Genomic DNA, 12,148 nt, shown 5'->3' with positions numbered 1-12,148 from the left:
TGCATACACTTCTGGTCCCTCCCCAAGTAAAAGAGAGACATGGACATACTGGAGAGAGTCCAGCAGAAGGCCACCAAGATGGTCACAGGACTGGAGCATCTCTCCTGTGAGGAAAGACTGGGAGAACTGGGACTGCTGAGTCTGGAGAAAAGAAGGCTCAGAGGGGATCTCACCCATGTCCCAAAATCCCTGAAGGGATGCAAAGGAGACAGAGCCAGGCTCTGCTCAGTGGTGCCCAGTGCCAGGACAGGAGACCATGGGCACAGCCGGGCACCCAGGAGGCTCCCTCTGAGCACCACGCAGCACTTCTGTGCTGGGCGGGTGACGGAGCCCTGGCACAGGCTGCCCAGAGAGGCTGTGGGGTCTCCTCCTTGGGGATCTCCTGGGCAGCCTGGACGTGGTCCTGGGCAGCCTGCTCTGGGTGTCCTTGCTTGGGCAGGGCTGGCACCAGGGGCCTCCAGAGGTGCCTTCCAATTTCAACCATGCCATGATTCTGTGATTTATAAGTTGGTTAATTTACATTGAATTAAAAGTAGATAAATGAAAAGGCAGGCTTACTTTCTTATTTATTTATCTTATTTAACTTATTTATCTGCTGTCTTGGGACAAAAGTAACCACACAAAATGAGATTTCTTTTGCAGAATGAAACCCATTTCTGATGGCCATTTTACATCATATATAATACACTCCAAACAGGATATATATCCATAATTCAAGTCAAATTTCTATTTGTTTATATATTTATTTTTATTTTTGTCATTTGCAAAAATAAATTCATCTGTAATTCATACAGGCTGATATGCTTCTGACTTCCTAATATTGTCAGGAAACAGAGATGCCTGAATAGTGTGAAAAGGGATATTTACAATATTTGATAAAATCAGAATCAAAGTTTGTTAAACTTACCTGAAAAACGAGTTTTAACAAACTGCTAGCAGTAGCAACACTTGCTTTTTTATTGATGGAAAAAGCTCGGCATTCATTGTTGTCTGGAAGTTAGTATCAGTGAGCATAATGATCACTCCACGCTTCTTCCTTTAAGAGAAAAGCTGTTTGATGTTGCAGAGTTTCTGTACCTTTCCATGACTGTGCAATTTGACCTGAACCCAAGAGCAAGTGGGAGGAATAAATGGAGAAGTTGCTAAGCAGTACGAGGTACAATATAAAATAAAAATCTCTCTTACCTATATACTCTCATTTTGATTCCCTCATCAAATGAAGTGTTCCCAAAGAGATGTGCTTCAAAAATGGTTAGTCCTCAGCTTCCTCCAGAACTCCTCATTCCCTCATACCTTTCAAGTACTTTCAAAGCTGTTTTAAAAATTCAAATGCTCTCCTTGACTTGACCTTTTCATTTTATAACCAAGCAATAAGGTTACAAGATGATTTGCATTTAGATTATGTTTTCTTTGTAAGGATATCTCAACACTGGATGCATGAATGTTGTGGTTCCACTTCTCACTGAAGTTCTTAATATGGCCTGTGCTCTTAAAGGCAAATGCATTTCTGTGTAAAATATAGATAGATACGTAAGTGGCCATTGAGTGAACTGAATTCATAACATCACTCATAGGAACATGCAGAAATAACTTCCAGAATTTGAAAATATTACTGCAACTATACTCATTACTACTACTGTATGTTGTTGTTTTTTAAAATACATGTTTCTTCCTGAGACAATTAAGAACCGCATACTAAGAACTGGCAGAGAAAGCTAGAACATTAAAATGAACTATTTCCCAAGCACAAATGAGACAGCAGAAAATTACAGAATCTATTTAAACAACAAGCTGTCAGCCAAGGGACAAATGAACTTACTAGATTTCAATAATCACGTATGGCATCTCCTTTTAATTATACCTGGGAAGGCAAAACATGATGCAGCCACTCCTGGCTGGCCAGCAACAATGTACAGACTGGTTACAAAATGCTCAAAACATGACCTTCCTTCCCCAAGAGCTGGAATGCCACAAGTGCAGCCCACAGAAGCTTACACTTTGCTTTATTTGCTTTCCATCATGATGTTTCTCTTTTCTGAGCAAACCAGGCAGAAAAAAAGCATCAATGGCAGCTTTTTTAAGAAGGGCTTCATTTGTTAGCTGCCACTAATTTAATTCCTGTTTCTGTTTCTATGCCCTCAAGCAAGCAGATGACAAGGTTCTGTGGTGAAGAGAATTGGCTAATACCTTACACTGTGGTCCAGTAACAGCTTCATTAAATATCAAATCAGTTTGCTGATTAATAACCCCCTTAATATTTTTGTAAGGTATTACAGCTTTCAGATTTGTTCTTCTTCTTCTTCTTTTCTCCTCAGATGAGGAAAAAGAGAACTAAGGAGCTTAAGTATGCTTCCAGGCACCCTCTCCAAATATTCCCAGGGTGCCTGAGGCAGAATCCAATTTGAAAGGTATCAGCTTCCAATTTCTTATTTGATTTTTAATTACTTATAATGTGGATGTGTAGAGGTAGTGTGGTTAGAGAGAAATGCTTTTATTTTGGATTCATTATTACTTTTGATTTTATTTTAATTTATGTCAGGGGCACTAAGAATTTTAAGTAGGCGTTCCTTCAAGATGTGTTCCAATTGAAAGAAATCAACTAAAATGACTTGAATGGAGCTGTAATGAGAAAACTTCAAAACATTTACTGGCACCCTTTGCTCCAAGGAGCTCAATGTCTAAAGAGGTAAGAGGCAGGATAACAAGACTACGTGTAATTTTTACACGTTTCACTACCAGCACAGATGCAAGTCCTAAAGAGAGGCTCTGGTGAGTCCTCTGAATGTCTGCATCAGGGATAAAATAGAAACAGGGGCAGATGTGGGGGAACGTCTCCACTGCTGAAAAAGAAATAGTCTGTAATTTTAGTTTAAACAGCAGCAAGGCTGGGAATTATTTTGCTAATTTTAAAGGTGAGTGGTGGGTCAAAGGTGACAAGGATAAAGTACTCAGTTCATTGTCTGGAACTATACCATGTCATTAGCTGTTTTTGATAAATGAGGGAGAACTGTACAAGGCATGGTCAAGGGTGAAAGTGAACGGCTACAACTGTAAACAGCACAATCATTTACCTTAATGACAGGAAAGGGGATCTGTGGTAATTACCAGAGAACAAATGGGGTCAGCACTGTTTCTTTAATATGGGATGGACCTATCCGTACAACAAGAAAGGCTGAACTCATGGGGAAAGGAGGTATGAAAAATGAAGGGGGGTGCAAGCAGCAGATGATCATGGAGAAGGTTAGTGTAACCTCTTTGTGGCAGTTGGGAAAATTCAATGCCTGTGACTCAGAAGGATGAAGCAAAAGGAAAACTGAAGGTAGGTACAATAGTTAGGAGTCCTTTTTTGTTGGAATAAAATGCAAGAACTTTTCAGGGAAAAAAAAAAAAAAAAAAAAAAAAAGATTGGATTGAGGAATTAAAAGATGGCTGAGATTATGGACGCTGGGTTTATTTACATGGCAGAATAAAGGTGTTTACTTAGGAGGAACATATTTACATATTTGTAATGGGACAATCTGGGTGAGCACAGATGCTCAGATGAACCCTTTAATAGGTAAAAGGAGTCCTATTGAAGTGAGCCAAGGTGACAGTGTTCAGTGAATACCTATTCAATGAACGGAAGGGCAAGCAGAAGAGAGCTGAAGGATACAAATGCAATAGACCAGTGGCCATAAGGAGGCTGAACGGGAGGGGAAGCAGAACAACACCCTTGGGTCCCACTCTGACTGGTGGCAGGGATACATGCATGGCAGAGGGACGGTATATGTGTAAGGACAGAATGGGACCAGACATCTACCACCACATGTGTGACGACAGGCCCACTGTAGCTCAAGCAGCCTAGGAGGGAACTCTTCCCCTCATAAACGAGAAGTTTCCCTGCAGCAGCAGCCCGCCTTCCCACCCCACGGCAAGATGGCGCCTACCGCCTGCCCACCGCGGCGCCTGCGCGGCCCCGCCACGCCTGCGCGGCGATCGCGGGGCGGCGGCGGCGGCTGCGAGCGGCGGCCTCGCTCCCCGGTGACCGGCGCCCTGCGGGCCAGCCCCGCCGTCGCTCCCCCTTCCTCCTCCGCCTCCTCCTCCTCCTCCTCGCCGCCGCAGCTGGCGCTGCTCGTGATGCAGCCGTGCGGCGGCGAGGAGGAGGCGGCGGCGGCTGGAGGGGGGGTGCTGCCGCTGCAGGGCTCCGCCGCCCCGCCGCCGCCGCAGCCCACCCCCGGTGCGGGCGGCCTCATGTTGTTCTACGAGCTGGGTCCCGGCGAAGCCGAGGCTGGGGAGGAGGCGGCGGGCGGCGAGAGCACGGCCAGCCCGGAGGAGCTGGACGACGAGGAGGCGGCCGCGGCGGCGGCGGCCGCCTCTTCCTCCTCCTCCAGCGGCGAGGCGGCGGCGGCGGCGGCGGGCGGCGACTGCAAGAGCTGCACCTACCAGGGCTGCAGCGAGACCACCACGCAGGTGGCGAAGCAGCGCAAGCCCTGGATGTGCAAGCGGCACCGCAACAAGATGTACAAGGACAAGTACAAGCGCAAGAAGAACGACCAGGCCCTGGGGGGCGGCGGCGGAGGAGGAGGAGGCGGCGGGGCCGGGGCGGGGGGCGGCCCGCGGGCTGAGGTGAGGCACGGGGGTGTGTGAGCCCCGGGGGGGTGTCTGCTGGTCGATGTAGCCGGGGGGGGCTTGGTGTTGTGGGGCCTTTGATGCACGGGGGCGGGGGCCGTGTGGGCAGCCACAGAGCTCGCTCTGCTTCAGGCACAAGAGCAACCCCATTTCTTCTTCTCTGAGCGGTAGCAGCAGCAGCATACAATGACAGAAGGTCCCAGAAGTGTTGCTTCGCAGTGCTGTGTGTGTTTATTTCTTAGGAGGAAAGGCGAAAGTGTAGGGCAGAGACAGCTGTCAGTCTTCATGCCCAGTTGGTTGAAGTGTGGGGGACCACAGGAACAGCGGCCACTGGGCACCAGGGCACATTGTGTGCTGGAATCAGCCACGCACGTTCTTTGAGATGGTTATTTCATATTTATATTTTAAATAAGCATTATATATTTTTATATAAATGACATTTACTTAACTAGTTAGAACACTAATATTTCATACTTGTTCCTAAAAACTTGTGTGTATTGCTTAGATGGGGGAATAGAGCTTGTCAGGGGTAGAGCTGATGTTAGCATTCAGCTTTTTAGATCGTTTTGGTTATTGGTTTGCGATTCAATCGAGGCAGCGCTGCTTCTGAGGATTGCTTGCAGTAATGAGTTAGGGAGCATTTAATAATTTGTATTCAGACCTAAAAAAAGACCGGAATGGTTTTACTTCTGAAGGTGCTGGTTAATTTGTGCCTGAGAGGACAAGTACGGAATAGTGGTTGTCAGAAGGAAAAATAAAGCTGCTTACCTGACACAGATGGACGCTCCTACTACAAGGGGCCTTTTTTTTTTTTTTTTTTTTTGTCATTGCAGCTGTTTGGAGTTGTGTGACCGTGCCATGAACTGTCAGCACTGTTGTATTTTGACAGTGTCCTCAGGTCTGCTACCTGGTGAATGATCCCCTTGTTTGTTTTGAACCTGACTGCTACTGGCTCAGCTTGCCTCTTAGTTCCTGCATTAGAAAGTTCACTGAGTGACTAATTCCCATCCCGTCCGTGACAGTTAACTTGGTAGGCTTGCCTCGAAGTTATTTCCTTCCCATAATGAAAAGGCATAACGTGCTTGTTTTTGAGTAAACACACGTGTGCTTTTATTGTCCTTGTTGTTGTTCTGTGAATCTTCTGTGCTTGTAGTAGCTACTTCTGTCTTAGATGAGAGGACAGGCACTGCTTGCTGTATTCAAGATGTGGGTGAACATTTACAGACTGGTGTGATTTCCTCTCTCTTCATTTCCTAATAGTTCAGCATAGTTCATGATGTGACTAAACAAATACTTGCCATAGCTCAGAAAATGGGACATTAAGGTACAGTGGCAGTATTATGTGTAGTGATGTGTTAAGTTTTCTTTGATCTGTAGCATGAAGTAGTGATGAGTGCGTGTTGGAAAAGAGAGGGCTTGCTTTTCCCACTTCTGTAATGCTGAAACCAACACGCAATAGTAGAAATTAAGGCCTGAACTTGCAGAAGAAAACAGGATAGTTCGTGATAAACTGGGTGTGCCATTTTGCAGTGCTGATAGTGTGTTTGGGGGTCTTGGCAAACACCTTGAGTCAGAGTGTCAGTAAGATGTGAATTTTATAAACATAGGGTTAGCATGATGATTGAAGTTTTCCAAAACATTAATGTTTTCTTTACAGAAGGTCATAGAGCTACATTGTTTATAAGACGGCCTAATTCATGAGTGGTGATTGTACAGGGAACAGAACAAACATACAAACAAAAAGCATGCGGATCTTACTGTCTCTTGCCCGTGGCTTTAACAAGTTCATACTAGTATTCTGGTCTGTTTTGTTTTGCAATGAAAAATGTAGTTATTCCCATCTGATTTTAAATGCTAAATATAATGCGCTTATGCAAACTAGAGACCGAGGTGTTTTAAATGAGTTCACCCTTAAGAAATGCAATCAAATAAATTCAGTAGCTGGCCATAGTAACTTGGTTAGGTTTGCAATTTAGAAGGCTAACTCAGCTGTGTTGCTGGAGTTGCAGTCACTGTGAGTGATGGAATAAGGAAAATAATGTGGGAAGGAAAACAGGCTGGTTCTTGAATAAATACATACCCATTCTAGTGCTGTTATTTTCTTCTGCAGATTAATAGTGCAAACAGATTCTTTCAGGACTCTTCTGTGGTAAGAAGTGTATGATACTAGGTTTTATGGTCTCACTTTGCTGTTATTTTGTTTTCTTTAATGTACAGGATTGTGTTGAAGGCTCAGTTTCTGTTACAAAACAGAGAACAGGCTCCATTGGAGATCGCCCAGCAAGACCTACTCTTCTAGAACAAGTCTTGAATAAAAAGAGGCTGGTAAGTTTTGTTTTCTTGGAGGTCTTGAACTCCCATAAATAAAGGCAGTGCAGCAACATTTAACTGTCACCCTTGTGAAAGGTGAAAATCAGCGCAGTGATCATACACTGCACGTGCATGTTTTCAAATTTGAAATATGCTGCAGTTCAGATGTGTCTCTGCTTCTGCATGAAGAATACAAAGGGGATGGAGTTTATTGATGGTTGCCATGTTAACTGAAGCTGAATATTTTGGTAGTACTAAATAGGTGTAGTTGTTTCATTAGGGTAAATAGTTACTGTATAACTGAGATGTTTTTAACATGTTAACCTGACTTTCCTGTAAAGCTTCAGACAGAACAGTGCATGGGCTTCAGGTCTCCTGTAAGCTTTATTTACTATAGTGTGTTTTAAAAGTTGTAGGTTTATTGTGGTATCACACTTAAAACTGCATATATATTTGCTGATAAAGAAGCTGTAAGCAAACAGTACCGTGTGTGATATTTGTAGACTGCATGAATTACGTATGTTGTAAGTTTTGTATTGCTTCCGTTGCTCCTGTAACTATATTGAAATAATTGAGCCTAATGAATGGCAATAATGCAATCCTTACCACTGCTTGTGCTGCTTCATTGCAATTCTTTCTACTTCATTGTGTTTTTCTTTGTTGTTGTTGTTGTTGTTTTTAAAAAAAAAATCTCCTTCATCCAGAAACTAATTGAACCGTTTGTCTGCTCTGTTACCTATACAAAGCAATTTAACAATTGTCATTAAAGTGTAGTAGTGCTTGTTCAGAAGTTTCAGAGAATCATAGAACATCCCAAGTTGGAGGGGACCTACAAGGACAATCAAGTCCAACTCCTGGGTCCCCAAAGGACCACCTAAAAATCAGACCATGTTTCTGAGAGCCTTGTCAGAATGCTTCTTGAACATCCAGCCCAAATTTTCCAGCTCAAATTTGAAGTCTTGAAGTTTTCATCATGGAAGTTTTAAGTATACAGCTGTACAGACTTATTTTCTTGGATGAATTCTCAGTATTAGGACCTATCTGATGGTTATTTCTAAAACTTGGGGGGGTATTTGTAGCTCTTCAGTTGAACTATGAACTTTATTTTTCCCATCATATGTTGTCATGCCCTGATTACTGAACTGTTGTTCCCCTTCCTGGCTGTTCAAATTAATGTGGCTTTTAATTAAATTTTAAAGCTTTTTTATTAATGAAACATCTTTTTTTCTGGTATATCAACCAGAAGCTCATGGAATAAATAGATGTTGAGAGCATGTGCTCAGAGTTGTGTCAAGGCTCTTTGAGAATCAAGGTTTCCTTACATTATTCTGGGGAACTGAGACTCAGATTCAGTTTGATGTTTCCTGTTTCTATCTCTCAGCTCTGACTCGGCTTCAGATGGTCAGCATTATTCCTTCTGGAATTTATCCTTTGCTTTACATGTATCTGCACAACACCAGGCCTAAAGGACATGTGGTGGCCCAGAAAAAATATTCGTGGCCTCTCACATCTGAGGCTGCTCATACCCTATGTTGGGCACGTGAATGTTACTGCTGTCACTGGTAGCTGTCTGCAGGTTTATCACTTGGAAGAGCAAAGTCCTTTGTGCTTGCTCATAAGTTTCTTGCATGTTGTGCTCATCTCTGTCAGGAGAGGAGAGGCTTTTGTGGTGGCCCCTGTGTGCCTGGATGTGCAGCTCGCCCTGGATGAAGAGGTAGAAAGGAGAGGCGAGGGCTGAGAAGCCACAAGGTGTTGGAGGAGGAGCTGGCCTCTGGCTTGAGAGGCTGTAGCAGTCAGGGAGGATAAAATGGCATAAAACAGCAGTAAGTTACGAAATTCTTACTGAGAAATAACCAGTGTAAGCAAATGTAAGCTATGGAAAAGCCTGCTGCGTGTCCGTTCAGTGAGACAGCTTGTTTGTAGTCTGACCTATTCAGCTCTAGGTTAAAGTTGTATGCAACATTGTTTTGGTTAGTTTAGTTTTGTTTTTAAGTTACAATCTCTGCAGAATTGCCTCCTAACAGTATAAAGTTCTGACCCTTTCCTGGAAGCTGCAGGTCCTTTTCAGTGTGAATCTGAATTGCAGAGTTGCAGTATCTCTTCGGACCTCTTCGGTTGCCTTCATGAAGTGACTGTGCACAATGAACAATCAATCTAGGGAATTAATTCTGCTGAAAATCACACTTTTTTTTCTGCATTGACTTTTGATCTATTTTCCACCTCATTTGCCATTTGACCTTACAAACACTAGTGCTGCCACCGTGCAGGAATGAGAATGAACCATTCAGATGAGATGGCAGACTGCAGATGTTTGTGCCAGTTTAAACAACGCTGCTGGGAAATGTCAGTCTGCATGCTTGGGCTTTTTTTTTTTCTCATTTCACTTCCTATTTTAGCAAATTTCTACTCATTCACTTTCATTTAATCTGCCTTAAAAGGAGTTTATTCTTAAAATCTCATGTTAAATAATAAGCGGTTTCATTGTCTCTGAGCAGTGAAAGTTTTCAGATGCATTTGACTAATCTGTTCCTAATTAGCTTTCCTATTCTAGGATAGGTGATGAGATGTAAGAGTATCTAAAATGATCTGTCTTCTGACTGAAGGCAGTTTTCTTTTTTTTAATACATTCCTTGTGGCTGGGCTACTTTTTTTTGAGAAATGTTGGAAAATTACGGAGTACTCGGTGAAGTTTAGCTTTGCTACAGAATTACAATACTTAATTTATATTTATTATAGCTCAGAAGTACTGTCTGTAGTAGGGAATTTGGAAATTGGCTCAAAACTGAAGCACAGTTGAGAGGCTGACATTGTTTTCAATGTCTGTAGATTACAAATGTTGCTGTTCTGTATGGTTTTGTTCCTTAAATTTTGAAGCTGCTTTTAGAATGTACGTTAACGCTGGTCGTGGTTACCTGCTGATGTCCTGAAACAGCTTTGAGATGTTTCCTTGTGAGCGTGCTTTGTAATTTATCACTATGGCAGATAATTTAAATGAAAGAAATGACTTTCTTTAAAATAAAGTCCCCTTTCTCCTTCTTGCAGTCCCTACTGAGAAGTCCAGAAGTCGTGCAGTTCCTACAGAAACAGCAGCAGCTGTTAAGTCAACAGGCTTTGGAGCAACGACAGCAGCAGTTTCAAGGAGCACCTGGGTAATCAGAACAGATTAGTGACCTGCAAATGAGTCTGGTGCTGAAGGAGGATTAGGATGTATATTTTATTTAAATATAGAGAATCTCAATGTTAAAAGGAAAAGAGAGATTGCTGCTGTTACATGTTTTGTCTCTTTGCACTTTTGAGGTTTTGAGCTGCTTTTGGATGTCTGCAAACTTGTGAGCAAATCTGGAGGAGTCTATTTTTTGATTCTTTTTAAAAATTAATTGTAATGTTTGATTTTTTTTTTAAGTGAAAATTTGTTTATATCAGTAATACTCAGCTGTACACCCTTTTCCTACCAAAGTCTTCCACTAAATTAACGTTTTTCTATGTAAAGGTTTACTCTTAAACAAGTCACTCTTTGATGACAATCATTGAAGGAAGTCAGCTACTTTCTATGGAAGTTGTGAAATAAAAAGCCCCCTCTGAGCCAGCCAGTGGCATGACCTAACAGTAATTCCTCAGGGATACGAGAAGCTTATGTCCAGTAGAATCTTGCACTAAAGACAATGTGCCATCAAGAAGTCTGCTGGTGGCTCAGAAAAGTCCAAACTGAGTGATCCTCCTGCCATATATTCATTATTTGCAAGTTAAGTAGGCTTGAAACACTTCACTGTCTGTACAACGCATGTAAAGGGATTTGTGTTAATCTCCAAAACGGAGAAACAGAAAAGTACTTTTAAGAAGATTTAGAGGTGGAACCTATGCAGTGGAGAGTTGGACCTTGTTTTGTGTAGTTATTTCTAAGGACCAACCTGTTAATGCATGAAATCACGTATCACAACTTATTTAAAAATGAACGATATTCTGACCTGTGAGTGGAAACAGATTAAAGCTCTTTAACTGAAATGCTTAAGGCTTTTAAGAGTAAATGCATCCAAAACGTAAAATGCAATTGTGCGTGTTTCCTTTTTGTATTCTCTTCCCAAAATAAGTATGATTAGAATTATTTGATTAAGACAACAGATACCTAATCAGCTCGAGTGCTGGACTTCTCAGGTTTTCAGCCAATTCAGATGAACTTAAAATTGATTTGGTTAAAAATCCATATGCTGTATTATGTAAATATTGAATCCCAAATTTTTTCTTTAAATCAGAGTTTGTATTAAATCACGTTTCCTAACAGAGGTTGTCTGAATGGTGGAGATGCTTATTAAAGTGCTACTTTGATATTGCAGCAGCAGTTTGATCTGCTGAATAATGCCTGTTCAGGAGTGTTTGTTAGTGTTACACATTTTATAAGCTTGCTTTGTGTATCTATAGAAATTGTTCAGTAGGGATTTCTTGTACTTAGTACTGTGCAAGCTGTTCTTTTAAAAAGAGATCTAAAAAATTTGTACCAACAGTTCTGGACCAATAAGTGTTTGAGTAAATCTATGTTTTTTTTTTTTTTAACGAAAACTATTTTTTTGTACTGTTCCATTTGTATGTTGCTTTGTTGTTTATTTTATATTAAAATGGCTAGCTCTGGGTAGGTGACATTAAAACCTCTATTTTCCCACACTCTTATGACATAGACAAAGTTACTTTTGCTTTAAGCAATATGAAATTACTTTTTTCAGAATACATGCAAAAATATAATGGGCTGAACTTAGAGGAGGAAGTATTTTGTTCTTATTTCAGATGGTCAGCTCATGAAAGTAAATGTTCATTAAATGTTTTTAAAAGAATGAAGTAATTCTAGGTACCCAGTCTGGCCTTTACTGGTTTCACTGTTTTTTTCTTTTGTAGCTTTCCCATTTCTGTTCTTATTTTAACATAATGTTTGTTACTACTAAATTCTCAAGAAGTTTGTTTCAGTTCTTTTGCAAGGAAGATGTCCACATGTAGAACATGCTTCAGAGTAAATGTATGCTCTGAGAACATTTGCTTTTATCAAATGAACAAGTTTGATTACAATGAAATGCTTCCAGAAACTTCAGTTGAAGAGGAGGATTTGCCCCATAACTTTTCCAGGAATTGAGATGAGACTGAGCAGCATGTGGTTTCCTAGATTTCTCTTCCTTCCCTTGTTGAGGACAGGTGTAATATTTTCCTTTTTCTAGAGATAAGGAAACTCCGCTGGTCACCATGACCT

General features: G+C 41.6%; 1 protein-coding gene across 1 annotated transcript; it reads left to right on the top strand.

Annotated features, from left to right (window-relative positions):
- Positions 1-3,915: 3,915 nt before the first annotated feature.
- On the top strand, positions 3,916-11,558 carry RFXAP (regulatory factor X associated protein). The gene is made up of 3 exons (XM_035324277.1): positions 3,916-4,605; positions 6,826-6,933; positions 9,961-11,558. Exons 1-3 carry the CDS (start codon positions 3,916-3,918, stop codon positions 10,069-10,071), a joined length of 909 nt encoding a protein of 302 aa, XP_035180168.1. The 3' UTR covers positions 10,072-11,558.
- Positions 11,559-12,148: the final 590 nt, after the last annotated feature.

The sequence above is a fragment of the Oxyura jamaicensis genome, chromosome 1 (genome assembly GCF_011077185.1).
Source record: "Oxyura jamaicensis isolate SHBP4307 breed ruddy duck chromosome 1, BPBGC_Ojam_1.0, whole genome shotgun sequence".
NCBI classification, from domain to species: Eukaryota; Metazoa; Chordata; class Aves; order Anseriformes; family Anatidae; genus Oxyura; species Oxyura jamaicensis.
This window is presented reverse-complemented; position numbering and strand designations above follow the sequence as displayed.

Coding starts and splice junctions, on each gene's coding strand:
- RFXAP (XM_035324277.1), top strand. CDS start 3,916: ATGGCGCCTACCGCCTGCCCACCGCGGCGCCTGCGCGGCCCCGCCACG. Junction 4,606..6,825: donor GGGGCGGCCCGCGGGCTGAG/GTGAGGCACGGG, acceptor TTTAATGTACAG/GATTGTGTTGAAGGCTCAGT. Junction 6,934..9,960: donor TCTTGAATAAAAAGAGGCTG/GTAAGTTTTGTT, acceptor TCCTTCTTGCAG/TCCCTACTGAGAAGTCCAGA.